Source organism: Trichechus manatus, unplaced genomic scaffold, assembly GCF_000243295.1.
Source record: "Trichechus manatus latirostris isolate Lorelei unplaced genomic scaffold, TriManLat1.0 scaffold00033, whole genome shotgun sequence".
NCBI lineage: Eukaryota > Metazoa > Chordata > Mammalia > Sirenia > Trichechidae > Trichechus > Trichechus manatus.
In genome coordinates, this window is record NW_004443969.1 from 8,549,224 (window position 1) to 8,574,790 (window position 25,567).

At 44.1% G+C, this 25,567-nt stretch overlaps 1 protein-coding gene across 1 annotated transcript in view; it reads right to left on the minus strand.

Annotated features, from left to right (window-relative positions):
- Positions 1–25,567, minus strand: part of TMEM163 (transmembrane protein 163) — a 301,653-nt gene that overhangs the window by 42,632 nt on the left and 233,454 nt on the right. The window contains exon 5 of the mRNA XM_012555188.2: positions 11,588–11,684. Coding sequence (XP_012410642.1) covers positions 11,588–11,684 — 97 coding nt within the window. The remainder of the gene's footprint in view (positions 1–11,587; positions 11,685–25,567) is intronic.

Below are 25,567 nucleotides of genomic sequence, written 5' to 3' on the forward strand. Positions count from 1 at the left end.
CCAGCAAGGATGAGCTTAATGGCCAGGCTGCATGAAGCTGTGGCTGGGGGGGATGCCTGGAACCCTTCCAAGTTCTAGGAACCAGGGCAAGCCAGGCAGTGTGGGCTGCCTCATCTGCCTATCATCTGTTCACGTACATCATGAGTACCACAGCACTGATGAGTAAAGAAGTCAAGCCCGTGAATGTGAGGGAGTGGTCTGAGGACAAGCCTTCTTTGCTGTCTTCCTCCCACCAAAACCCAGCTGCTGTCCAGTCTGTTCTGACTCATGGTGACCCCCATGTGTTGCAGAGAAGAACTGCTGTGACCTTTCATGGCTGTGACCTTTCAGAAGCAGATAGCCAAATCTTTCTGCCAAGGCACCTCTGGATGAGTTCGAACCACCAACCTTTTGGTTAGTAGCCCAGCCCTTAACCAATTACACCCAGGGATAAATGTCCACAGCAAGGTCCCAGGCAGCCTCTATTTGAGGATTCCTTGACAGATAAGCTCCTCTTGGTTACATGCCTTTCCTAAATGTGGTACTAGCCTATTTCCTAGTACAACCAATGGCCTCATGCATCCTGCATTAATCTTTCAACAAATATTTATTGAGTCCCTGCTTCATGCTAGGCTTGGTATTAGGTGCCAAGAGGACAGCAGGTCTAAGTTCTCAAACGGTTGGAAGTCTACTCTGGGGAGACAAGTAGACAGAAAATTACACAGCAGTGTACTAAGAGCTACCATACAGATCAGCATGAGGTATCATGGGAGCACAGAGGATGCATCTCTAAATTAGACTGGGTTTATGTTTGGGGAATTCCAGATGGAGGGGGATACGGTTAGCAAAAGTAGACGGATACACCCCACATCCACTACATAAAAAATAATAACCAGCTGCTGTCAAGATGACGCCGACTGATGGCGACCCCATGTATGTCAGAGTAGAACTGTGCTCCATAGAGTTTTCAATGGCTGATTTTTCAGAAGTAGATAGCCACGCCTTTCTTCTGAGGAGCCTATGGGTGGACTCGAACCTCCAATCTTTCGGTTAGCAGCTTTCACACCCACTAGGATGGCTATTATCAGAAAAACAGAAACAGAAACTAACAGGTGTGGGTGAGGGTGTGGAGAAAGTGGAACCCTTGGGCATTGCTGGCAGGGTTGTAAAACAGTGCAACCGCTGTGGAAAACTGTTTGGTAGTTCCTCAAAAAAATTAAAGATAGAATTACCATATTACCTAGCAATCCTAATCCTAGGTATATATCCCAAAGAATTGAAATCAGGAACTCAAACAAATATGTGTACACCGATGTTCATTGCAGCATGATCCAAAATAGCCAAAAAGGTAGAAATGACCCAAGTGTCCATCAATAGATGAATGGATAAACAAAATGTGGTACATCCATACAATAACACACTGTTCACCTATAAAGAGAAATGAAGTCCTGATGCATGCTACAGCATGGATAAACCCTGAAAACAGTATGCTGAGTGAAATAAGCAAGACACAAAAGGACAAATATTGTATGATCTTACTCAGATGACATACCTATAACAGGCAAATACATAGAGACAAAAGTTTATTAGTGGTTACCAGGGGTTGCGGAAGCGGGGAATGGAAGTTATTTCAAAAGGGGCACCAAGTTTCTATTTGAGGTGAGGAAATGGATAGTGATCATGGTTGCACAACATGGTGAATGTAATTAATGTCACTGAACTGAACAATTAAAAATGGTTAAAATGGCAATGTTTTTGTTATATATATATTTCACCACAATAAATAAAAAAAAAACAGATGACTAGCAGGCAGAACCTGGTGGCAAAACTAACTTTCACCAACACATTTTCTCACCAGCATGGGGGGAAGTGACAAAGGTCTCAGCTCTTAACAGTGAGAACATTAACTCAGCTGTTTCCTCTTATAAGCCCCTCCACATACACCCTCCCTCTTTGGAACAGCCAGCAGTACAGAAAATAAAGGAGGACGTCTCAGAGTGCCTCTTAAAGCAGGTGACCTTCACCGGTGCCCGCAGGCAGCCTAATTTCCTTGTTCTGCCTCACTGGAAAGTTCTTTAGGGTAAAGATCCTGTATTTAGTCCATCTTGGTCTCATTCACTTCTCAACTCCCCAAAGGGACTGGGATGACTTGAGAGCTCACTTTCATAGGATTATTTAGGTGTTAAGAACTTTCGCCAGTGCCCTAAAACTACTTACCAGTGAAGTAGCAAATGTTTCTCTAACAACCCTGTATAGCTTTGTCACCAGATATACGCATATTCTGGTTATAGGTAGGATATTGCAAATTAACAGCACTGCTCATGTGATAAGGATCCCTGGTGGTGCAGTGGTTAAAGTGATCGACTGCTAACCAAAACATCGGAGGTTCGAAACCACCAGCGGCTCCACGGGAGAGAGATGTGGCAGTCTGTTTCCATAGACATTTATAGCCTCGGAAACCCTATGGTGTCACTATGAGTCGGAATTGACTCAACGACAGTGGGTTGGAGTTTGGCTCATGTGATAGGTTGGAGCACATGGAATTTACAGGAGCCCTCATCATTGGAGCCCTCATGTGTCTGTCAGTTTGTTGTACTGTGGGGGCTTGTGTGTTGCTATGATGCTGGAAGCTATGCCACCAGTATTCAGATACCAGCAGGGTCACCCATGGTGGACAGGTTTCAGCTGAGCTTCCAGACTAAGACAGACTAGGAAGAAGGATTCGGCAGACTACTTCTGAAAAGAATTAATCAGTGAAAACCTTATGAATAGCAGCAGAATATTGTCTGAATCTGTCTTGGAAGAACTACAACCAGAATGCTCCTTAGAAGCAAGGATGGCGAGACTACGTCTTACATACTTTGGACATGTTGTCAGGAGGTATCAGTCCCTGGAGAAGGACATCATGCTTGATAAAGTAGAGGGTCAGCGAAAAAGAGGAAGACTTTCAACGAGATGGATTGACACAGTGGCTGCAACAATGGACTCAAGCATAACAACGATTGTGAGCACAGTGCAGGACGGGGCGGTGTTTCATTCTGTTGTACATAGGGTCACTATGAGTTGGAACCAACTCAACAGCACCTAACAACAACTCATCATTGGAGAGCCCCTGGGTGGTGCAAATGGTTAATGTGCTTGGCTGCTAACTGCAAGGTTGGAGGTTTGAGTCTACCCAGAGGTGCCTTGTAAGAAAGTCCTGGCAATCTACTTCCAAAAAATCAGCCATTGAAAGCCCTATGGAGTACAGTTCTACTCTGCCACACATGGGGTCACCATGAGTCAGAACTGACTTGAGAACAACTGGTTCTGGTGGTGGTGGTCATCACTGGAGGAACCTGCTCCCAACTACACCATATAAACAGGGATGTTTATTTCAGTCAACACGCAGGAAATAAAAAAGCATTCAGTATAATTCTCTCCATTAGCTAAACAATAAACAAGCAAACAAAAACCCAGAAATTTTATGAGAATCGTATTGTTCATATTATACTCAGGGAAATGAATGAAAAAAATATTTACTTTAAACTATTAAATAAACATCTTTTCAAATTTTTTTTCTTTCTTCAAAGATAACAAAGTGCTCTCAAAACCTCACAAGAGAGAAAGCAGTGCTAAGTTTGTTTGTTCTCACATTCCAGATGGAAAAAACAAGCACCAAGAGATTAAAATAACTTTCCCAAGGTCAAAAGAACAGATACACTGGAATAGCAAAGTATTCAGCCTTGATCCACCAACATTCATCTTTGATAAACACTAAAAAAAAAAAAAAAATCTGTTGCCACTGAGTGGATTCCAACACCATGTTGTTGTTAGCTGACATTGGGTTAATTCAGACTCACGGCATGCGACCCCATGTGTGCAGAGCAGTGGTACCCTTAAATACATAGAGGACCCCGCAGTCGGCTGGGAAGGGGGGTGGGGAGGAATGAGCATGTTTCCCTCCCTCCCTCCTATGTTCCTCCCTCCCTCTTCTTTGTTACCCTAACCCAGCAACCACCTAAGATAGGTTTTCACAATATCAGCCACTGTCAGATTCTTCAAGGCCACTGGGCAGGTGTTGCAGGGAATGTAGGTAAGTTCATTGCCACTCAGTAGGGTGCGGTGAAGACCCAGACTTGGTGTTCATTCAGAACCTTCTGTGAGACCAAGTCTTTCTGGGTCGCGTTTCCTCCAGAAACTGAGACAGTTGTATTAGTTTTCCGTGAAGGCTGATTTTCAGACGTCAAATTCTGTGGTATTCGGACACAACCCAAAGAACAAAAAAAGCCTTCAGCCAGCTGTGAAGAGACTTGGCTCCATTTGTCATGTGTCTCTGACACTGATGTTGTGAAGTCCGGAGGAAGTCATTTTATTTTTTTATCTGAGGATCCATTTCTGTATTACAAAATGGAGGAGAACCTAATGCCTCTACCTATTTCAGAAACACTGTGATGGTCTGAGACATCAAGCTGAACGGTGCTTTTTGAGGTGGAAAATGCAGGGAGGCATAACAGACAGAACAGAACCACAGTGGCAGAGTGCTCACAGACATATCATATCCTGATTAAAATCCAAGGCTCCACAGTGAGGAAAAGAGAACCAATCACAGACTCTTGTGCAGCCATTTCCAAAGTAACAATGGAGCTGAAAACCAAATCATACTTTATCCAAGAGACTGAAAACATACACTCTCCATGCTCCCAGAGGTTTAAAATGGTTACTACTCTCAAGAGCCTGAGCCACCAGTAGGCACTTCCTGGTTGCTTCTAACAATGCATGACGGAGTCGTGTTTCTGCAAAAGCTCCTCTTATTACCTGCTTCTGGTGACAGCTGTCATATTTAGCCTACTACTTACATTTTCCCCGTTTTATCATACACTTTGTCTTCTTATTATTGCTCTATTTATAATTCAACTTTTATCGGAGCTGTCAACACCCCCAGGTATTGAATGTATGGGTTACAGGCAAGAAAATAAAGCCTCACTTCTTAGCTACTTAATCCTGTGTGGATCTGAGCACGATTCCTATCTGGCCTAGCAATGTGAGGTCATTTGTAGTCAAGCTCAGCATCCAGATGCACTTGAACTGCACACATCTAAAGTGTGCAGCTTGACCAGCTTTGTCATATGTTTACACCCATGAAACTATCACCAAAAGCAAGATATTTCCATCACCTCTAAGAGCTTCCTCATTTCCCTATATAATCCCTCCTTCTAGACCCCATCCTGAGGCATCCACTACCTGCTTTCTGTCACTATAGATTAGTTTGTATCTAAAATTTTATATGAATGGAACAGTGTGAACTCCTTTTGGCCTTACTTCTTTTGCCCAGCTTAATTATTTTGAGATTCACCCATGCTATTGCTTGGATCAGTGGTGTCATTTTTATTACTGAGTAGTATTCCATTGAATATACCACAGTTTGTTTATCCATTCACCTGTTGATGGACAGTTCAGTTGTTTCCAGCTTTTAACTATTAGAAATAAAACTGCAATAAACATTTGTGGAAGAGTCTTTGTGCAAACGTATATTTTCATTTCCCTTGGGTAAATACCAAGGAATGGAATGACTGGGTCATATGGTAAATGTATGTTTAATTTTTGAAGGAACTTCCAATCTATTTTTCAAAGGGGTTGTATGTACCATTTTACTCTCACCATAGCATATGGGAGTTCTAGATACTAACATTTGTTTTGTTTTTTAATTTTAGACATTCTAGTGGGTATGCAGTAATAAGGTGGTTTTAATTTGTAATTCCCTAATGACTAACATTGTAGAGCAATCTTCTTTTTATCTGCTTATTATTCATTTATTTATTTTCTCTTGTGAATTATCTGTATAAATCTTTTGCACATTTTCTTATTTGTCTTCTTTTTATCAAGCTGTAGTACTTCTTTATACGTTCTTGATACAAGTCCTCTGTCTGATTTATGTGTTGTCTTGTCATTTTCTTAATAGTATCTTTGGGAGAGCTAAGATTTTTTATTTTAATGAAGTCCAATTCATTAATGTTTTCCTTTATGGTTTGTGTTTTTGGTGCCATATCTAAGAAAACTTTGCCTATTCCAGTGGTCCAAAGATTTTCTCTTATGTTTTCTTCTCAAAGTTTTAGTTTTAGGTTTTACATTGAGGTTTATGATGCATTTTGAGTTAATCTTTGTACAAAGGGTGATGTCCATTTTTTCCATATGAATACCCAGTTGATTCAGCACCATTTGTGGAAGAGATTTCCCCTTCTCCCACTTAACTGTCTCGGCACTTGTGTCGAAAACCAGTTGACCAGATGTGTGCAGGTGTATTTCTGGACTCAATTCTCCTTGAAAATACTCAGCCAACAATAACACACTCTCTTCAGTGCTCATTTCTCTTCTATTTAGAAGCTGGAAGGTCCTTGGCTCTAGGACTAATAAAGGGACCAATCTTCTGAGGTAATAGAATTTTTCTGTCTGAAATAACAGAAGTGGGACACCACTGATAGCCCAACACCATGAATTACTGCCTTTCTCTGGGCCAGGATGGGCAGAGAGTGGCTGGGGGATGTTGAGGAACTTGACTATGCATGATTGTTTTTCAAGAATTATTAGTCAATACAACGCTCAAATTAAATTTAGAATTATGCTTACCAGCATGTCACACTGGAAGACAGATCTCTCTACTGCTGATGGTGGATTCAGGAACGACAGTTTATTGTACAAGAAGCAGCCCACAGCATTATCCTGCCCAAGCTGAGAAGAGCATCCCTGAAGGTATTTCCTGAACAGCTCAACGAGGCCTAAGCTTCCAGAACCAAAGGCACCAACTTCCTTAGAAGTCTTTTCTCTAGCGTAGCAACAAAAATATCAGCCAGCAGTCATTCGATAGTTACATGCTAAGCTCATCCCTTATATCTCTTTATTTTCCTAACAATCCTACGAAGGATGTGTCATTATTATTTCCATTTTACAAATGAGGAAACTGAGGCAGAGAAAGGTTAAATAACCTGTCCTAGGTTCCTGCAGGTAGGAAGTGGCAGAGCTTGAAGCTGTCTCCCTGACTTTAGCTCCCATATCCTTAACCCCAAGCCCACACTGCCTCCGGGTACTCAGTCATAACCAGGGAATCCTTTAGAAGCTCATGCCCGTGGGTGAGAGGCACTTGCCTCAGAAGACCTCAGGCTGATAGGTTGACTGGGTGAAGTCATTCACCCAGCCCCAACCCTTACTGACCACCCCCTATTCTCTTTGCATTTCTTCTGTTAATAGGCTTAGAGGTCAGGTTTTCACATGAATGTTCACTGTTCTCTGAGAGAGCGCCCCAAAGTTAGTGACGGCTGCCTGAAGTCCAAGGGAGAGCAACACCATTTTCATCTAGGGTGCTAGGGTAGGACCCCCGAAGGCCAGAGGACCCCACAGTGAAGTGTCAGAGCAACGACGACCAGAGCTCTGTGCCCACAGCCAGAGAGAAAACTGACGAGTCCAGACTGAAATTATCTCAGGCCACAAGTGGGGTAACTTTGATTAACAATTCAGAAACCTCAACAAATCAGAGCTTCAAAAGGAGCAGCCACCACAGCATTACTACCTTCTAATGCCAATCATTTAAAATAAATTGCTTACTTGATCCTTAACCATAAACCTATGAGGTAAGTATTTCTTTGTTTTACATATGAGGAAGCTGAGGGTGAGAGAGGCTTTGGGACGTGCCCAAGGTCACGCAGGTAAGAGGCAGAGAGGAGATTCACCCCTCCTGCAGGTCTGTCCGCCAAGCCCACATCCCTCCCACCAGGCTGAGCAGCTTCTCTAAAGCGCTTCCTTCCATGTGATCACATCTACCCCATGATCCCTCTCATTCCACACTGTCCTACTGCATTTTCCATTGCTTCTTGGTTAACCTGCTTGTGGGTTTTTCAAAAGACGAAGCGGTGGATGACACACTTTGGTTGGTGGCACAGAGTGCAGAGGCCTGTGTGGTAAGGGATAGGGTGGCAGTCGCGGTCTAGACAACCCCCCCACCCCAAGGCCTGGGGCAGCACACCCTTCAGGAGGATGAGGACGAGACACGAGACAGGAGGGCCAGACCTGAAAAGCCATGGACACAAGACCATACAGGCCTGTGGTACAGGGGCCAAGAGAGCCCTGGACTAGAGACAAGGATTCAAGTCCAGGCTCTGCCACCAGCCAACTGATGGCCTCTGGTAGGGACAGATAACCCAATAAGCAAGTTACACACGGGCTTACTTGTGCTTACTTACTAATCTGTAGGGCACAGTTTCACCTGAACAATTTTACCTGAACAAACCCATGTGAAACTGTTCACTACACGTTAGTAAGTAAACACATGTAAGCCCGTGTGTAACTTGCTTAATGTAAGCCTGTGCATACCTTTCTTGCTGGTTAATTCGCCCCTGCCTCTGTGAATCATTCAGCTTTCAGAGCCCCGGAGTCCTCACCAAGGAGAAGCAGACCGCCTGACCCTTATCAAGTGGGTGGGGGTGGGGGGTAAAACAGGAAGGGAAGGATGCTCCTATTGAAACCCACAGACCTAAGGCAAAGCTCTATTAATAAAGATGTGGCACCAGCACCTCTTCCCTCCCGACTTCAGACAGGAGCTCATATACAGGTTCAGAAAAGGCTCCTTGGGAATCTGTTTCATTAGTAATCCAAGGAGACCACGTGCTTATTGTGAGGGAACTGGCTTAAGCCATTTGCTCATGAGAGCCAGGCTGGCCTGATTGCTCCAGCAAAACACTGAGGGGCAGGTGATACCACCAGGGCTTAAAACCAACCCACTTCACTTCATAGTTGGGAAATTTCTAACTGCATAACTTTCTTATTCAAAACTCACCCATTCTTGCAAATGTTCTCACTCTCAGAATCGTGCAGCAGAAATTAAGAAAAAAGCAGCAGTGGAGGCCGGGGGGGCAGGACTGAGGTACTGAAGATGCTGCTCCCCACAGATCCCACAGTAACGACTTGACAGAAATCACACGTAAAAATAGAAACTGCGGCTGAGGGCAAGGGTGAAGGAAACTCAGAGCTAAATCTCTGACATGGAGGCCATGACGACCAGTCTCCCTGATTTTGACCAGAGATTGCAAACTCACAGTCTGGTTTCCACCGGAAGGATCGAACTTGCAGCCACAGGCTGAGGCATGCTTTACTTGGCCTGCCCGAAATTGTCCACCCACCCCAAGGAGAGTTGTTTTTTGTTTTTGTTTTTTTTAATTTGAATTAGTTGCCAATTTATTTCACATTAAATGTAGGTTTCCACTCTCTTAAAAACTTAGAAGATCGGACAACACTGCATTCTCACACAGCACTCTGTTGGAGCAGGCCAATTGCCCTTCAGCCAGGCACACACGCTCTAGCTGCCGCAGACCTGGCCCGTTCAGGCCTGGCTTCTGCAGGCATTTGAGTTGGTGACTCCTAGTTTAGAGGAAGCATTGTGGGCAAATACTCATTTTGAATTACTGCAGGCCAGGTGGTGGGGCCTCTGGAGCACAGCGAGGAAGCTGGAAGGCCCCAGATAGAACACCGATGGCTCTGGCCAGGAGGCAGTTCTCTGGCCCCTGTGTACCACTCAGCTGACCGAGAGGGCCTTCCTCTGGCAGCCAGAGCTCAGGCTGCTTGTCAGCCTTTCATAACTCTGAAGTCATATTAAAAAAAAAAAAAAAAAACTTGCCGTTGAGTCAATTCCAACTCATGGCAACCCCATGTGGTCAGAGTAGAACTGTGCTCCAGAGAGTTTTCAGTGGTTGATTTTTCAGAAGTAGAATGCCAGGCGTTTCTTCCAAGGCACCTCTGGGTGGACTTAAACCTCCAACCTCTGGGTTAGCAGCCGAGCATGTTAACTGTTTGCACCCTGAAGTCATTTTAAAAAATAACAAAAACCTACACCTTTTCTTCAGAGTTCTGACAAGATGACCAGAAAGGGTTGTGATTTTTAAATTCCACCTTACAATTTATACAAGATGCAGAGGGTGTGGGTTTTCTAAGACTGGGCCAGTCTTAGTTAAAACCCTAGAGCTCTTCATCCTCTCCAAATCCCCTTTCAGGCTTCTTCTTTAAAGAGTTATCTGCACCTGTGGGATAAGAGGCTGTTCCAGTTAAAAGTATTTCAGCTATTGAGAAAGAAAAAAAAAGCAGGACTTTGCAGGGGTTCTGAGCACAGTTATCCACTGTGCAAGACAGACCTGCCAAAAATTAATTTTTAATGTCTAAATAAAAGAATGGGTCAACTATCATAGTGCTGACAATTCCCACCGATGAACGCTCCCTGAAAGTGAGGCGTGTTCCCCATTTGCCTTTAAAGTGCAAAGACGAATCTGACTGGGCATCTAATTTACAATCACACCGTCTTCACGTCTTATCTACAATTAGGACTCTGACAGACTGAAACACTGGACAGGCAAGACTGAGGGAGGAAAAGGATGGAGAAGTCCAGGATCCCAAGCAACCAGAAGACCAGGGTGAGACAGTATAATAATCATGAGCACAGAGTGTAATAAAAGTTAATATTTGCTTGAGCTCACACTGCTTCTGAGGGAGACCGAAAACCACAGGCAGGCACATGCCTACCCGGGTATGCGTCTGTCCTCCCTGTCACTGAAACACGAGACAGCAAGCTTCTGATGAACTGCAAAGATACATAACAGTGAAGACCCCAGCAGGTTAGTAAAGTCATAGCTCTAATCTCAGTTTTAAAAAGTGGTGGTGAGGGGATTGGCAACTTACTGCATTTGCTTTAATACCTCTATTAAATACAATAGAATGTCCCATTACATTTTCAACTCCTCCATAAAAATACACACACACAAAATACATCACCCCAAAAAGGATTAACATATCTTTTTCTACAGCAAAATTAAAGGTCTAATAATTTTGGCCTTATATAACGTGGTGCAGGTAGCCAAGCTCAAATCAAAAGACGTCCTAAGAGAAGAGCCTGTATTTCGCATTTAAATCACTGTGCAGCTTGTACACAGAAGAATTATTGTAATGGCAGCATCTTCATCTCCTCGTAACCAAATCAGCTGCCTTCTGTGAAGATTTCCTGATAGAAAGTTGTTAAAATATCTCTTTTCCTGGACACTCTTAAGGAAAAAAAAAAGAGAGAATCAGAGTGCAGGTAATGACTCTCTTCCAGGGGACGAGGCAGCCAGATATGTTTTACCATGAAATTGTGTCCTAGAGTTTCTGCATCCGAATTTCAGTGGTGCCAGGAAACCTAATGTGAATAAATTTATGTATTGAATTGAATGAAGTGCTAAGGAAAAATAATTCTTATTACAACAGTCATTGAATGGATGCAGATCAACAGATGCAAATGACACAGACTGGATCACTCGTCTAAATAACATTGTTTATCTTTACCAAAAAAAGGCATCTTGTTTTTAAAATAGTCAAAAGATCTAAGGAAAGGGACACAGAACTCAGTATCAGCTCAGCTATTTGGAGGGTTTTCATCTTGCCCACAGCTTTTCTCTGCCAAGTCATTCACATTCCTGAAATGAGTTCTTCTACGACCTCCCAAAACGTTGTATATTCTCTCTCAGCCTGCTCAATTCCCCACAGTACACCTGTCATGAAGGCAGCGCAGGAGCTGGTACCACTAGGAGAAATTATAAAAGAAGAATTAGGACCTTACCACTTCTGGAAGCAGCCTAGTTGAGAGGTCATGGATAGCTTTGACCACTATACATATGGACGACAGAAGGAATATCACCCCCAAGATGACACAGGCTCTGCAAAGAAACAAAACATTGAATATCTTAACTGGGAGAACTCCACCTTGCTGAAGAGTTGGCACAATGAGTGACAATGACATAGCCAGGGCATTGGGATCCAACTGTAATATGCCACACTCCCCCAGGGACCACTCACAGTCCTAGGACTGACACTGAGTCGTTCTTGGAAAATACAATCCAGAGTTGTATTGCCAAAGTCAGTCCCATGGGAAGGAGCCTCAACTTCCTATGTAACCTTACAGGAGCACATGATTGCTGGCACGGGAGGAGTATCGAAGGCAAGAAATCCGTGTCCCCTGCCTGCAGCACAATGTTCCACTCCTTCCCCAGCTGGAGGGCATGGAGTTTAATAGTGAAGCCTGGAGGCTCTGGCATGAGACATCCCAGCTCTACCACTTAACTTGTTGTCAAATGGGACTATCAGTTACTACCTGAACAAGAAATGAGGTGAGCACAGAGCACAAAAAGTAACCCACTAATGTAAGCTTAAACACGGGAAAAGAAAAATCTACTCTGCTATCTCTTTCTGATATGATGTGATAAACCAGAAAACCAAACCAGTTGCCATCGACTTGATTCCGACTCATGGCGACGCTGTGTGTGTCAGAGTATGACTGTGCTCCACAGGGTTTTCAATGATAGTTTTTTGGAAGTAGATTGCCAGGCTTTTATTCCAAGGAGCCACTGGGTAGACTCGAACCTCTAACCTTTCAGTTAGCAGCTGAGCGCATTAACCGTTTGCAATACCCAGAGAGTCCATGACATGATAAGCACCTTTGGATTTCCCCAAAGATGAAAAGGAGGAATGATTTGATGCTACTGTTTGTAGCAAGACAGAATGAGTCTACAAAAGGAAACAAGGGAAGGGAAGGAAGGACGAGGTCAGACAAGATACCAGGCACAGGAGGAGGCAGGAGCACTTTAGGGATGAGGTGCAGGGTTCAGCCAGAGGACTTACACCCAGGATGTGGCCAAGGATGCAGGGTGGGGGCTGGCAGGAAAGCCCATGGGGCTCAGGACATAGGGGAAGTCTGTGGCAAGCCACATACAGTAAACAGCAGGAGAAACAGAAATGGAAAATGAAGGTAAACATAAGGAAAAGATTTGAGAATACAAGGATCAGAATACCAAATGCTGAAAATTAAAACAGAAAGGAAAAAGGAAAAATAAAAGAACGACTACAGTCAGCTCTGTATCATCCCAGTCCCAGCACGCTGTTTCCAGCATTTGGCCAGCTTCTCAGCCCTCTACCCCAGCTCTCTGCCCACCTGTGCTGGGAGAATTCAAGCCAATTGTAGCATTACCTTGAATAAATCACATTGTAGGTCAACATGTGCCCCATGGAGGATCATCATGTAATCCAAAATAAAAAACAAACAAACAAATATTTTTCATTATCCATCTGGGGCTCCCTTCTCTGGACTAATAGCATGGCCCCAAACTGTCCTCATCACTTTGAAGGGGCACCTCTACGCTCTGCCTGTCACACACCTGTGGATAGACAGATGTCCCCAATATTATAAGTTAGAATCAAAGCAGTAGATAACGCTGCTTGGAGTCGGCCCAGTAGGTATCTAATCCACATTCTAGTTGTAGTTTTTATTCTTTCTAAAACACAGCTATAAAGAAGGAATAGTTGCAGGCTAGAGCTAAATGTGAAAAAGAACCCCCTTTACAGAACACAGGAATCCCTGGGTGGTGCAGTTAATGCACTTGGCTGCTAACCAAAAGGTTGGAGGTTTGAATGTACCCAGAGGTGCCATGGAATAAAGGCCTGGCAATCTGCTTCCAAAAAACCAGCCATTGAAAATCCTATGGAGCACACAGTTCTACTGTGACACATATGGGGTCACCATGAGTTGGAATCGACTCGATGACAACTGATTTTGGTTTGCAGAACGTAGAGAGGGAGGAAAAAGTAATGGGTTGTGAATCTTGGAACAGACTTGAGCAAAAGGAAGCTTTGGCATTATAAACCAAATGGATGACCCGTCACGGGTATCATGGGTGCCATGCAGCCTTGAAGGAAGAAACATACACTCAAGGGGGAGGAAAGACCATGCAGGCACTGCAGACACGCTGAAGCATCAGCAGGAGTGAAGAACATGAAGCAGTGCGCCTGGCGCAGGTAACCAATGGTCCTGACTCGCGATCAGAGGGCAATGGGGGAAGCAGCCAAGAGATAGTCACCAAGGAGTGGGCCGAAATTACTGGGAGGGCCCTATAGCAACCAGACACTGGAGCCAGAGCAGGGATTCCCAGGGCACAGGAGATCAAAGCTCCCAAAGCTGGCCCCTGAGCACTAGCTGTGCCCGCGTGGAAGACAACCACAGGTCAGCAGAGCTGTCCAGTGCCTGAAGTTACCCATGATTAAATGGGACGGTGTGACATCTCATTGCGGAAGAGCCTAAGGTCAGATAGGTCTCCAAGATAAGCTTTGTGGCATATTTTTTCCCATTCACAAAGCTCCTTAGTAACCAGCAGACTCTCTCTTTGATTGACCTTTCCGGTAAATTCAACCACTCAGTGCTTTTCAGCCCTGGTGACACACTGCACTCACCTAGGGTTTTTTTTTTTTTAAAAAGTTGCCTGGGAACCAGTCTAGCCCAACGTTATCAGAACCTCTGGGGGTGAGGCCAGGCATCTATATTTTTTAAAGTCCACCCCCACCCCACCCTGAGAAATTCTAACGTGCAACTAGGATTGAGGACCCCTGGCCTAGGCCCAGGCCAGGTCCTGACCTTAGGGGGCCTCCAATGCAGGGTACAAAGCACATTGTAACAGAGGGCAGGGCGGTAATGGTCATCCCAGCTGGTGGAAAAGGAATGGGGTCTATCAGTTCCTAAGAGGTCCTGTAGTGTATTTGTTCATGACAGACTTCCTCTCCTGAGCGACGAGCAGGGCAGCCAAACGGCAAGGAATGCTGTAGGAAAGGAATGCATCGTTCACTACACCACTGCAGGCATGCCTCTACCCCGCTAAAAACCGGACTTGGATTTTGTTGGCATTATTTAAGGAGGCAGGTATACAGAATGCCATGGCCTCCTTGCATAATTACTTGCTTAAAAAAACAAACCAAACCCATTGCCCTCGAGTAGATTCTGACTCACAGTGACCCTATAGGACAGAGCAGAAATGCCCCATAGGGTTTCCAAGGAGCGGCTGGTGGATTCGAATTGCCAACCTTCTGGTTAGCAGCCAGTCTCTTAACCACTGTGCCACCAGGGCTCCAATTACTTGCTTATAGAGCCTTAAAACTATACTACAAATTCCCTGAGGGCAAAACCATACTTTCTACCTCAGTGTCTATCACTGTGAGCCATGCATGGAGCAGGCACTCAATTTGCATGTGTACAGTGGGCATTACTATTGACTGGCTAATTGTTCAGTAACTGAATGGGGGTGGGGGCGGTGGTGGTTCAGTGGTAGAATTTTTGCCTCCCATGCGGGAGACCTGGGTTGGATTCCTGGCCAATGCACCTCATGCAAAGCCACCACCCATCTGTCAGCGGAGGCTTGAGTGTTGCTATGAACAGGTTTCAGCGGAACTTCCAGACTAAGATGGACTAGGAAGAAAGGCCTGACGATCTACTTCCCAAAATCAGCCAATGAAAACCCCATGGATCACAATAGTCTGATCTGCACCCAATCATGAGGATGGTGCAGGACCAAGCAGCGTTTCCTTCCACTGTGCATGGAGTTTCCATGAGTCGGGGCCCACTATATGGCAGATAACAACAACTGATTTGTAAGTTTCCCTCCATGGAGTTTAGGAGGGCATCAACTGCTTACCAATGAGGCCAGAGAGGAAAGAGACTCCCAACACTTTATTCAAATGCCCATGGAATAGCCCACACTGTAAAGCAACTCTGAACTATAATGAAAATCAACAGAACTTTGTGATCAGGTTTATTAAAGATGAATTTTACAGAACTGTGATCATATTTCATTTACAAATATAAGGCCAAGCTCTTAACCACTGCACCACCAGGGCTCCTCTGTGAATATATGCTTTTAAAATTTATAAATGAATAAATGTTTTAAACACCAATTTTCACCTCCTATGTTGTTGTAAATTCAAAACCAATAGTCACCCTTCCTTCAGCACTGCTGGGCCTGTGTGTCGAAGCTGCCTAACAGCCTAAAGCAGCTATTATTAGCAGAGGGTGTGATGGTATTTTTTAACATGTTATTAACAATATATTGTGTTTACACAGCAGCTTTCTCCTTAGGCACTCAGAGTTCTGCACTTCAGCTCATAAATCCCCTGGAGGCCACTCACCAGACATGAATTTTGTTTTTCTGCTATTTTATGAGGGTGAGGACAGTGGTAAGAGGCATATTTCATTAACACAAATAATCAAAACGGGGAGCTAAGGATTAGGAGGCTTGCCCAAGGTCACTCAAGGAGTTTGAAGTCCACCCAGAAATAGAACCCGGGTCTCCTGACTCCAGCCCAGCGCCCAGCCCTGGTCAAGCATCTGGCCACTTGAAGGCAGGGATATCTGCGTCACATCCTCACACTACCTCTGCCCTGGGGCTGCGGCAGGCAGTCTCAGGATACAGTGAGGATCTGGGTAAGGAGGAGACATCACAAATACGGCTGGTTCTGATCTGCAAGTGCTGCTGCTTCCCGGTGTGTGTGTAATTGCTGCATCAGCACACCTTGGTCTTCACCTGCAATTGTGAGTGTGTGTGTGTGTGTGTGTGTGTGTGTGTGTACACCTTGGTCTTCACCTGCAATTGTGAGTGTGTGTGTGTGTGTGTTTGGGTGGGTAACTGCTCCATCAGTACACCTTGGTCTTCACCTGCAGTTGTGTGTGTATGGGTGTGTGTGTGTGTGTGTGTGTGTTGGGGTGGGTAACTGCTCCATCAGCACACCTTGGTCTTCACCTGCAAGTGAAGAAGAGGGCAACGGGCACGTGGGCCTGACAGCACTGAGAAGCCAGGTCACCAGCATGAACACAAACTCCTTCTCCCTCCTACCCAAACCAAAAAATCACAACCAAATCCATTGCCATTGAGTTGATCCCGACTCATGTCCACTCCATGTGTATCAGAGTTGAACTGCACTGCATAAGGTTTTCAAAAGCTGTAATCTTACAGAAGTTGATCACCAGGTCTTTCTTCCATGGCACCACTGGGTAGATGCGAACCACCAACCTTTGGTTAGCAGATGAGTGCAAACCATTTGTGCCACCCAAGGACTACCCAAACCCCAGAGAAGAAAAACTGTGTGAGCCAGAAAGAAGTAGGTGAATTACACCCCTTTCACCATAATTCCCCAATTATCCTAGACTGAAGCTGGATTTAAATTCCCATGGGAGCAGTGGTTCTCAAAGTGTGGTCTCCAGACCACCAGCAGCAGCATCACCTGGGAACTTATTAGAAAAGCAGGTTATAAAGCTCCACCCAGACCTACAGGATCAGAATCTCTAAGGGTGAGACCCAGTAGTCTGTGTCTTCTAGGTGATTCTGATGCACACTCACCTCTGAGAACCACTGCTTTAGTCCTGCCAGAGACGTCTTTAGTGTTGTCTGAAAGAGAGCTAGTAGAACCCAACACCACTAAAACCTTGTTTCTTCTGCTAAAGGCTGCAAATTGCAAACTGGGCACAACACTGTCAATCTCTCAATCACCGAGTAGGAAGCATTAACTCTTGTCTGTGAAGTTACAAGGGCAAAACCTACTGACATACACTCTCACATCCAAAACTACGTCAGGTTGCAAGTTTGGTCCCTTGTCAACTGTAGACTCACATAAATAAAGTCTGAGTCTCATCTTCCCAATTCTAAATTACTGCCATCATATCCAAAAAGCCAAGCAGGAGAAGCTTTTTCTAATGATCCCTTAATTTATGGACAGAGTTAAAACACAGAGTAGCCTTGACGATCATCTAATTCAGTCTACAGCTTAATGTGTAATTGTTTTATTTATCATCTTTCACCCTAGTCTCCAAAGCACTTGTAATCTGGGACATTGTTCAAATGCAAAGCAAATAATGAAAAAGAAAAGACAGACAAGTGGTGAGCTCACACACAGAACTTAGGGATGCACAATTGCTAATGCTGTTTTATTCGAGCTAAGCCCTCTCTCCCTCCATGTGTTCTATCCTTTTAAATAAGGCCACAACCCAAAATCAGTGTGGCGGCAGGATAAAGGGAAGGAGAAAGAGGCAATGAATGGTTATGAGTCATTTCTCAGTCTCTATAACAGCTACATCAAATAGTCACCATTTTGTTCAAGACTCAGTCCCTTCCTCACTCCATCACTATCAGCACCCACCTCCCCTTCTTCTTCAGGGGCTCCCTCCCTTCTTAGCCACCTTACCTCCTTCCCTTGCCTTTCCTGGGCTCTAGACCCCATCTCCTCTTCCCATTCATGTTCCCATATCTCTTCTCATCTTCAACCTTATCCACCTGCTAAACTGTGAAAAGGTCATGGTGGAGGAGAGGGTGGCTTGGACCAGTGATGGTCATTGAGGCCAGAAGCTCTGCAGGCAAGTGGTCCATAGCCTCTGCAGGTTAAGACCATCCATCTCCCAACATGCAACCACTAAAAATGGCCCTTTGCTTATAACTGTAATAAAATGCCGACTGCCTAGAGCCTATCCAACTGAAATCTCATTTAGATATAATTTTATTCCTGGCTTCAACTTTAGGGACAAAGGTAACATGAGGAGTCTGTTAAAGAATTAGATCCTAGAGCAGCAGAGTTGAAGAGAATTTTCTATAACGATGGCAATGTTCTAGTCTGCCTAGTCCAATATGGTAGCCACAAGCCACATGTGGCTATTTAGCACTTCAGATGTGACTAGTGCAATGAAAGAGCTGAAAATTTCATTTTACTTTATTTTAATTTATTAAAATTTAAACAGCTACCTGTGGGTAGTAACTACCATATTGTCAGTGCAACCTTATGGGTTGGGCTGAAAATATAGAAGCCCACCAAAGGGGTGGCAATAAGGATTTCAGCTTTTATTCTGCGTATGATAGGATATCAACAAAGGGTTGAGCCCAGAAACGACAATGGTCTGCTCACATTTAAACAGGATCGCTCGGCTTCTCTGATGAGACAGGCCAGAGGGACAAGGGGGGAAGCAGGGAGACCAGTGTGGAGGTAACTGGGATGATCCTGCAAGAGGTGAGGTGAGACGAGGGCAGGGGAAGGGCAGGTAGGGAAGGGGCTGGGTTCTACAGGTTCCTACAAGACACTCAAGAACTCAAAGCATATTTGCTGATATTTGGTATATTCGACCTAGTGAAGTAAGAAGTAGGCTGTGGGTTTTATAAAGACTTGAAAAGAAACGAAGAAAACTAAAGATACAAGGGAAAGATTAGTCCAAAGAACTAATGGACCACAACTACCACAGCCTCCACCAGACTGAGTCCAGTACAATTAGATGGTGCCTGGCTACCACCACAGACTGCTCTGACAAGGATCACAATAGAGGGTCCCGGCAAGAGATGGAGAAAAATGTAGAACAAAATTCTAACTCAAAAAAAGACCAGACTTACTGGCCTGACAGAGACTGAAGAAACCCCGAGAGTATGGCCCCCAGACACCCTTTTAACTCAATAATGAAGTCACTCCTGAGATTTACCTTTTAGCCAAAGATTAAAAAGGTCCATAGGACAGAATGAGACTAAATGGGCACACCAGCCCAGGGGCAAGGATGAGAAGGCAGGAGGGGACAGGAAAGCTGGTAATAGGGAACCCAAGGTTGAGAAGGGACAGTGTTGACATGTCATGGGGTTGTTAACCAATATCATAAAACAATATGTGTACTAACTGTTTAATGAGAAGCTACTTTGTTCTGTAAACCCTCATCTAAAGTATAATAAAAATAAATTAAAAAGAGCCCTACAAAGCAAAAAAAAGACCTGAAAAGATGTTTCAGTGTAAACCTCTACTTTTCAAAAAAATCAGAAGGTACAGAAGTCTTACTATTTTAGCCAACTGGTATTTCAAAGTGAACCACTGACATATCTTCAATGTCAGGTCAATTATCTGTGCATGAATTTCAATTTTTTCCTTTACATATTTACTGAATGTGAAACTGCTGGTCTAGGCATAAAACATATCCAGGCAGATACCCAAAAAGACTGATAACAGCCCCTGTGTGGAAAACACATGGGGAAGAGAGGTTTGCTTCTCCCCATAAACCCTATTGTTCCTTGTGGGGTTTTTTGTTTTGTTTTGTTTTGTTTTTTAAACTATGTGCATGTACCACCTACTAAACATAAATAAACACTATGCCAAGGTTGAGATTGAGGAAAATTTTACTGAGGGACTACCAGATGCCAAGAAAACTGTTGTGCACTAGATACCATGACAAGTAAGACATGGTCCTTTTAAATCACACAGGAATCTTCCTACAGAAGTTGGTTGAGATTTGAGCTGCATCTGAAAAAACCAAAAGAAGTTCGCTTGGTAAGGAGGAACGAGAAGTACACTCCAGGGAGCGGCAAAGGCACTTCGGGATTCATCCATTCAGCACATTTTCACTGCCAACTTACTCTGTGCCAGGCACTGTGCTAGGGGCAAGCCACGCAGATGTTCAGGAGAAGAACCTTCCAGGCAGAGGGAAGAACGTGGCTCTGCAGAAGCCTGCCTGACCTGCTCAAGGAACATCAAGGCAGTCAGTGGGCTAAAGGGGAGTGAGCAAGAGGGAGAAGGTAGAGGTGAAGTCAGAAGGTAAGGGGTGGATCCCATGAGGTATTAGAGGCCATTGTAAGGATTCCCGCATTTGGGGAGATTTGAAGCCACTGGAGGGCTCTGACTTGAGAATGAAATGATGTGACTTAAGTTTAGACAGGTTCCCTGGCTGCTTGGCAAGGGCAGAAACAGGGAGACCAGTTAAGAGGTTATTGCAAATCCAGGTGAGAGAGTGACAAGTGCTGCTATCTTGGTTCAGGATGTAGCAATGTAGGAGGCGAGTCTGGACATATTCCAGCTTGGGGTTTGGGTCTGTTTGGGGATGTTTTCTGAAAGTACAGTTGATGAGTTTTTTTAATGAACTGTATGAAACAAAAAAGCATCAAGGATGATTCTGAGGTGTTTGACCTGAGAAAACTGAATGACGGAGTTGCCATTTCCTGACCTGGGGAAGATGGCAAGAGAAATACATTTCATGGGGGAAGATAAAGAGCTCAGTCTGGTGCCTGCTAAGTTTGGGACGTGTGCTAGATATCTAAGTGAGGGTGCTAAGGAGGCAGTTGGAGAGTGAAGTTTAGGGAAAGGTCTGGGTAGAGACCTTTAAATATAAATTTGAGAGTCATGGATATCATTCAAAGCTGGAAGAGTGGATGAGTTCATTTTTCAAGAAATTACAGGTGGTTTAGTAAAGCAAATGAGTCCCTGGGTGGTAGAAATGGTTAACATTCTCAGTTGCTAACTCAAAGGTTGAAGGTTTGAGTCCATCCAGGAGCCTCAGAAGAAAAGCCTGGCAATCTACTTCCGAAAAATCAGCCATTGAAAACCCTATGGAGTGCAGTTCTAACTCTGACACACGTGGGGTCGCCATGAGTCAGAACTGGCTCCACCGCAACTGGTTAGTAAGGCTGGAGTGACGGTTCTATGAAGGATCCTGGACATGTAGGAAGGTAGAGAGGTGGGCAAGGGCCAACCCTGAAGAGCCTCATGTGCTAAGCTAAGCTGTATAAACTTTATTATAAAAACCAAGTGGAGCCCCTGGCATCTCTGACAACAGTGGACTAAAACCGTTAGATTTGCATCTTCAAAAGCTAACTCAGCAGTATCTGCTGTGAGCATCTGCTGGGCCTGACCTGAACACATCCCCCCTTTATTTGCTGACAAGCCTTCATTCTCCTTCCAGGCTCCACTCTCCTGGAAGGCAGGGTTGACAGTCACTGCACTCGGCCTTGACCCAAGGCACCTGACCCAAAGCTGGGCCAATCAGCTTGCCTTTCCCTGGACTCTGAATCCAGGATGAATGATTACAAGGATTAAACACAGACAGATTCATCTCTCAACAGCAATAGCTGGGACTGTCGACCAGAGTGCTTAACCAAGATCCCTCAGAGTAGCTGGGCTTCCTACATGGCGACTGACTTCCCTGAGAGCAAGTGTCCCAAGAGAATCAGGCAGAAGCTACAAGGCTTTGGAAGACACTCAACATCCTTCCAGAGCATTCTACAGGTTACAAGTTAGTCACAGGCCCTGCCTGGATTAAAATCCAGTTGTCACTGAGTCGAGGCAACTCCAACTCATGGTGACCCCATGTGTGTCAGAGCAGAACTGTGCCCCATAGGGGTTTTCAAAGGCTGATTATTCAGCAGTAGGTTACCAGGCCTTTATCCCAAGGTACCTCTGGCTGGACTCAAACCTACAACCTTTCGGTTAGCAGCTGAATGCATTAAGCGTTTGTACCACCCACCTCTTGATGGGTAACAAAGTAGAAGAGCAATTGGCAGGGCAGATACTGTTGTGGCTATCTGAGAAAAGACAATGTGCCACAGTGATGAAGAGGCACAGAACTGCATCAGCCACGTACTAGGTTAGCAAATCCTTTGTTTATGTAGATCTCCTCACACTGGGGTCAGAGCATCTCATGTATAAAACCAGGTTCTGAAGCTTCTGTGCTGCACTAGTCAAGGTGGCAGAGGGATGTCAGAAGAAAACAATGCAGTCAATTCCCAGGAGGTCTGTGGTAGGCTGCACCATTGTTCACAACAATTTGCTCTCAACTACACATGCCTACCCATGCCAAGTTACTTGTAGGTGAAGTTGACATCCCACCCACTAACAGGCTTGCCCACGTGACTTGCTTTGACCAATGGTATACACCACACACACCACATCTGAGCAGAAGCATTAATTTTGATTGGCTTGGCCTTGTTTCTGCCCTCTGCCACAAGAACAGCCCTCATGTAGGGGTTTCTCTTCAGCCCAAGACCTGGAATATGAACATAATGGAGTCGGACCACAGCCAAACCTTGTATGGAAAATGACTGACAAATTAGTATTTGTGAAGTAAGACTTCTGGGGTTTGTTACTGCAGCAAAGGTGACAAATACCTGGTTCTTGACGGAGAAACATCCTACGGAAGTAGCTGCAAAAAGGTATTTCAAAGAAGCAACCCTGGGAACTGAGGCAGGGAGTCACTGTTTGAGGATCATTGTGGAATGCTGTGTGATACAACCTCATTTATGACAGAGAAGAATCCCCTCAAGTTTCTGTTCATGCTAAAAAGCAGTCAATCTCAGTGTCACAGATATGTACAGAAAACCAATTCTTGAATGAATATTCTTTTTTTTTTTTTGGTTGCCCGAGGACATTTTATTTTTTTTTACTTTCTTACTTTTTCCCATACAAAAATTTATACATACATTGTTATGTGACTCTAATTGCTCTCCCCTTACTGTGACAGCACACTCCTGATTCCTCATGTCCATTCAACCAGCTCCTAACACTCTCTGCCTTCCCATCTCATCTCCGTACAGAAGCGGCCCGTTTAGTCTCTTATATGTACTTGAGCTAAGCAGCACATATTCACGAGTATCACATTATGTCCCACAGCCCAGTCCAATCCCTCTCTGTAGAGTTGGCCTCGGAAATTGTTTCAGTTCTGGGCTGATAGAGAATCCAGGAGCCATGCTTTCCGGGGTTCCTCCAGTCTCAGTCAGACCATTAAGTCTGGTCTTCTTACTAGAATTTGAGTTCTGCACCCCACCTTTCTCCTGCTCCATCAGGGACTCTCTGTTGTATTCCCTGTCAGGGCGGTCATTGGTGGTAGCCGGGCACCATCTAGTTCTTCTGGTCTCAGGCTGATGAAGTCTCTGGTTTATGTGGCCCTTTCTGTCTCTTGGGCTAATACTTTCCTTGTGTCTCTAGTGTTCTTCATTCTCCTTTACTCCAGGTGATTGGGACCAATTGATGCATCTTAGATGGCTGCTTGCAAGCTTTTAAGACCCCAGACGCCACTCACCAAAGTAGGATGCAGAATATTTTCTTAATAAACTTTGTTATGCCAATTGACCTAGATGTCCCCTGAAAGCATGGTCCCCAGACCCCCGCCCCTGCTTCTCTGTCCCTCAAAGTGTTCGATTGTATTCAGGAAACTTCTTAGCTTTGCTTTAGTCCAGTGGTGCTGACTTCCCCTGTAGTGTGTGCTGTCCTTCCCTTCACCTAAGATAATACTTGTCTACTATCCAGTGAATAACCCTCACCCTCCTTCCCCACTCTCATAACCATCAAAGAATATTTTATTCTGTGTTTAAACCTTTTCTTGAGTTCTTATAATAGTGGTCTTATACAATATTTGTCCTTTTGTGACTAACTAAATTCACTCAGCATAATGCCCTCCAGATTCCTCCATGTTTTACGGCTTCATCATTGCTCTTTATTGTTGTGTAATATTCCATTGTGTGAATATACCATAATTTGTTTATCCATTCATCCGTTGATGGGCACCTAAGTTGCTTCCATCTTTTTGGTATTGTGAACAGTGCTGCAATGAACATGGGTGTGCATATATCTATTCGTGTGACGGCTCTTATTCCTCTAGGATATATTCCAAGGAGCTGGGTCATATGGTATTTCTATTTCTAGCTTTTTAAGGAAATGCCAGATAGATTTCCAAAGTGGTTGTACCATTTTACATTCCCACCATCAGTGTGTAAGTGCTCCAGTCTCTCCACAACCTCTCCAGCATTTATTTTTTGTTTTTTGGATTAATGCTAGCCTTGTTGGGGTGAGATGATATCTCATTGTACTTTGATCTGCATTTCTCTAATGGCTAATGATTGTGAGCATTTCTTTATGTGTCTGTTAGTCGCCTGAATATCTTCGACGAAGAGCCGGTTGATAACCTTTGCCCATTTTTTAATTGGGTTATTTGTCTTTCTGTTGTTAAGATTTTGCAGTATCTTATAGATTTTAGAGAACAGATGCTGCTCGGATTTGTTGTAGCCCCAAATTTTTTCCCAGTCTCTAGGTTGTCTTTTGACCCTTTTGGTGAAGTCTTTTGATGAGCCTAAGTGTTTTATTTTTAGGAGCTCCCATTTATCTAGTCTCTCTTCTGATGCTTGTGCGTTGTTATTTATGGTTCGTATTGTGTTTATTGCTCCTAGCAATGTCCCTATTTTTTCTTCCATGATCTTTATTGTATTCGATTTTATATTTAGATCTTTGATCCATTTTGAGTTAGTTTTTGTGCATGGTGTGAGGTATGGGTCTTGTTTCAGTTTTTTGCTGGTTGATATCCAGTTACACCAGCACCATTTATTAAAGAGACTGTCTTTGCCCCAATTAACGGACTTTGGGCCTTTGGCAAAAATCAGCTACTCACAGGTGGATGAATTTATGTCTGGATTCTCAATTCTGTTCCATTCGCCTATGTATCTGTTGTTGTACCAGTATCAGGCTGTTCTGACTACCATGGCGGTACAGTAGGTTCTAAAATCAGGTGGTGTGAGGCCTCGCACTTTGTTCTTCTTCTTGAGTAATGCTTTACTTATTCAGGGCTTCTTCCCTTTCCATATGAAGTTAGTGATTTGTTTCTCCATCTCATTAAAAAATGTCAGTGGAATTTGGATTGGGATTGCATTGTATCTATAGATCACTTTGGGTAGAACTGACATTTTCACAATGTTGAGTCTACCTATCCATGAGCAAGGTATGTTTTTCCACTTATGCAGGTCTCTTTTGGTTTCCTGCAGTAGTGTCTTGGAGTTTTCATTGTATAGATCTTGTACACCTCTGGGTAGATTTATTCCTAAGTATTTTATCTTCTTGGGGGCTATTATAAATGGTATTGATTTGGTGATTTTCTCTTCGAGGTTCTCTTTGTTGGTGTAAAGGAATCCAACAAATTTTTGTATGTTTATCTTGTATCCTGAAACTTTGCTGAAATCTT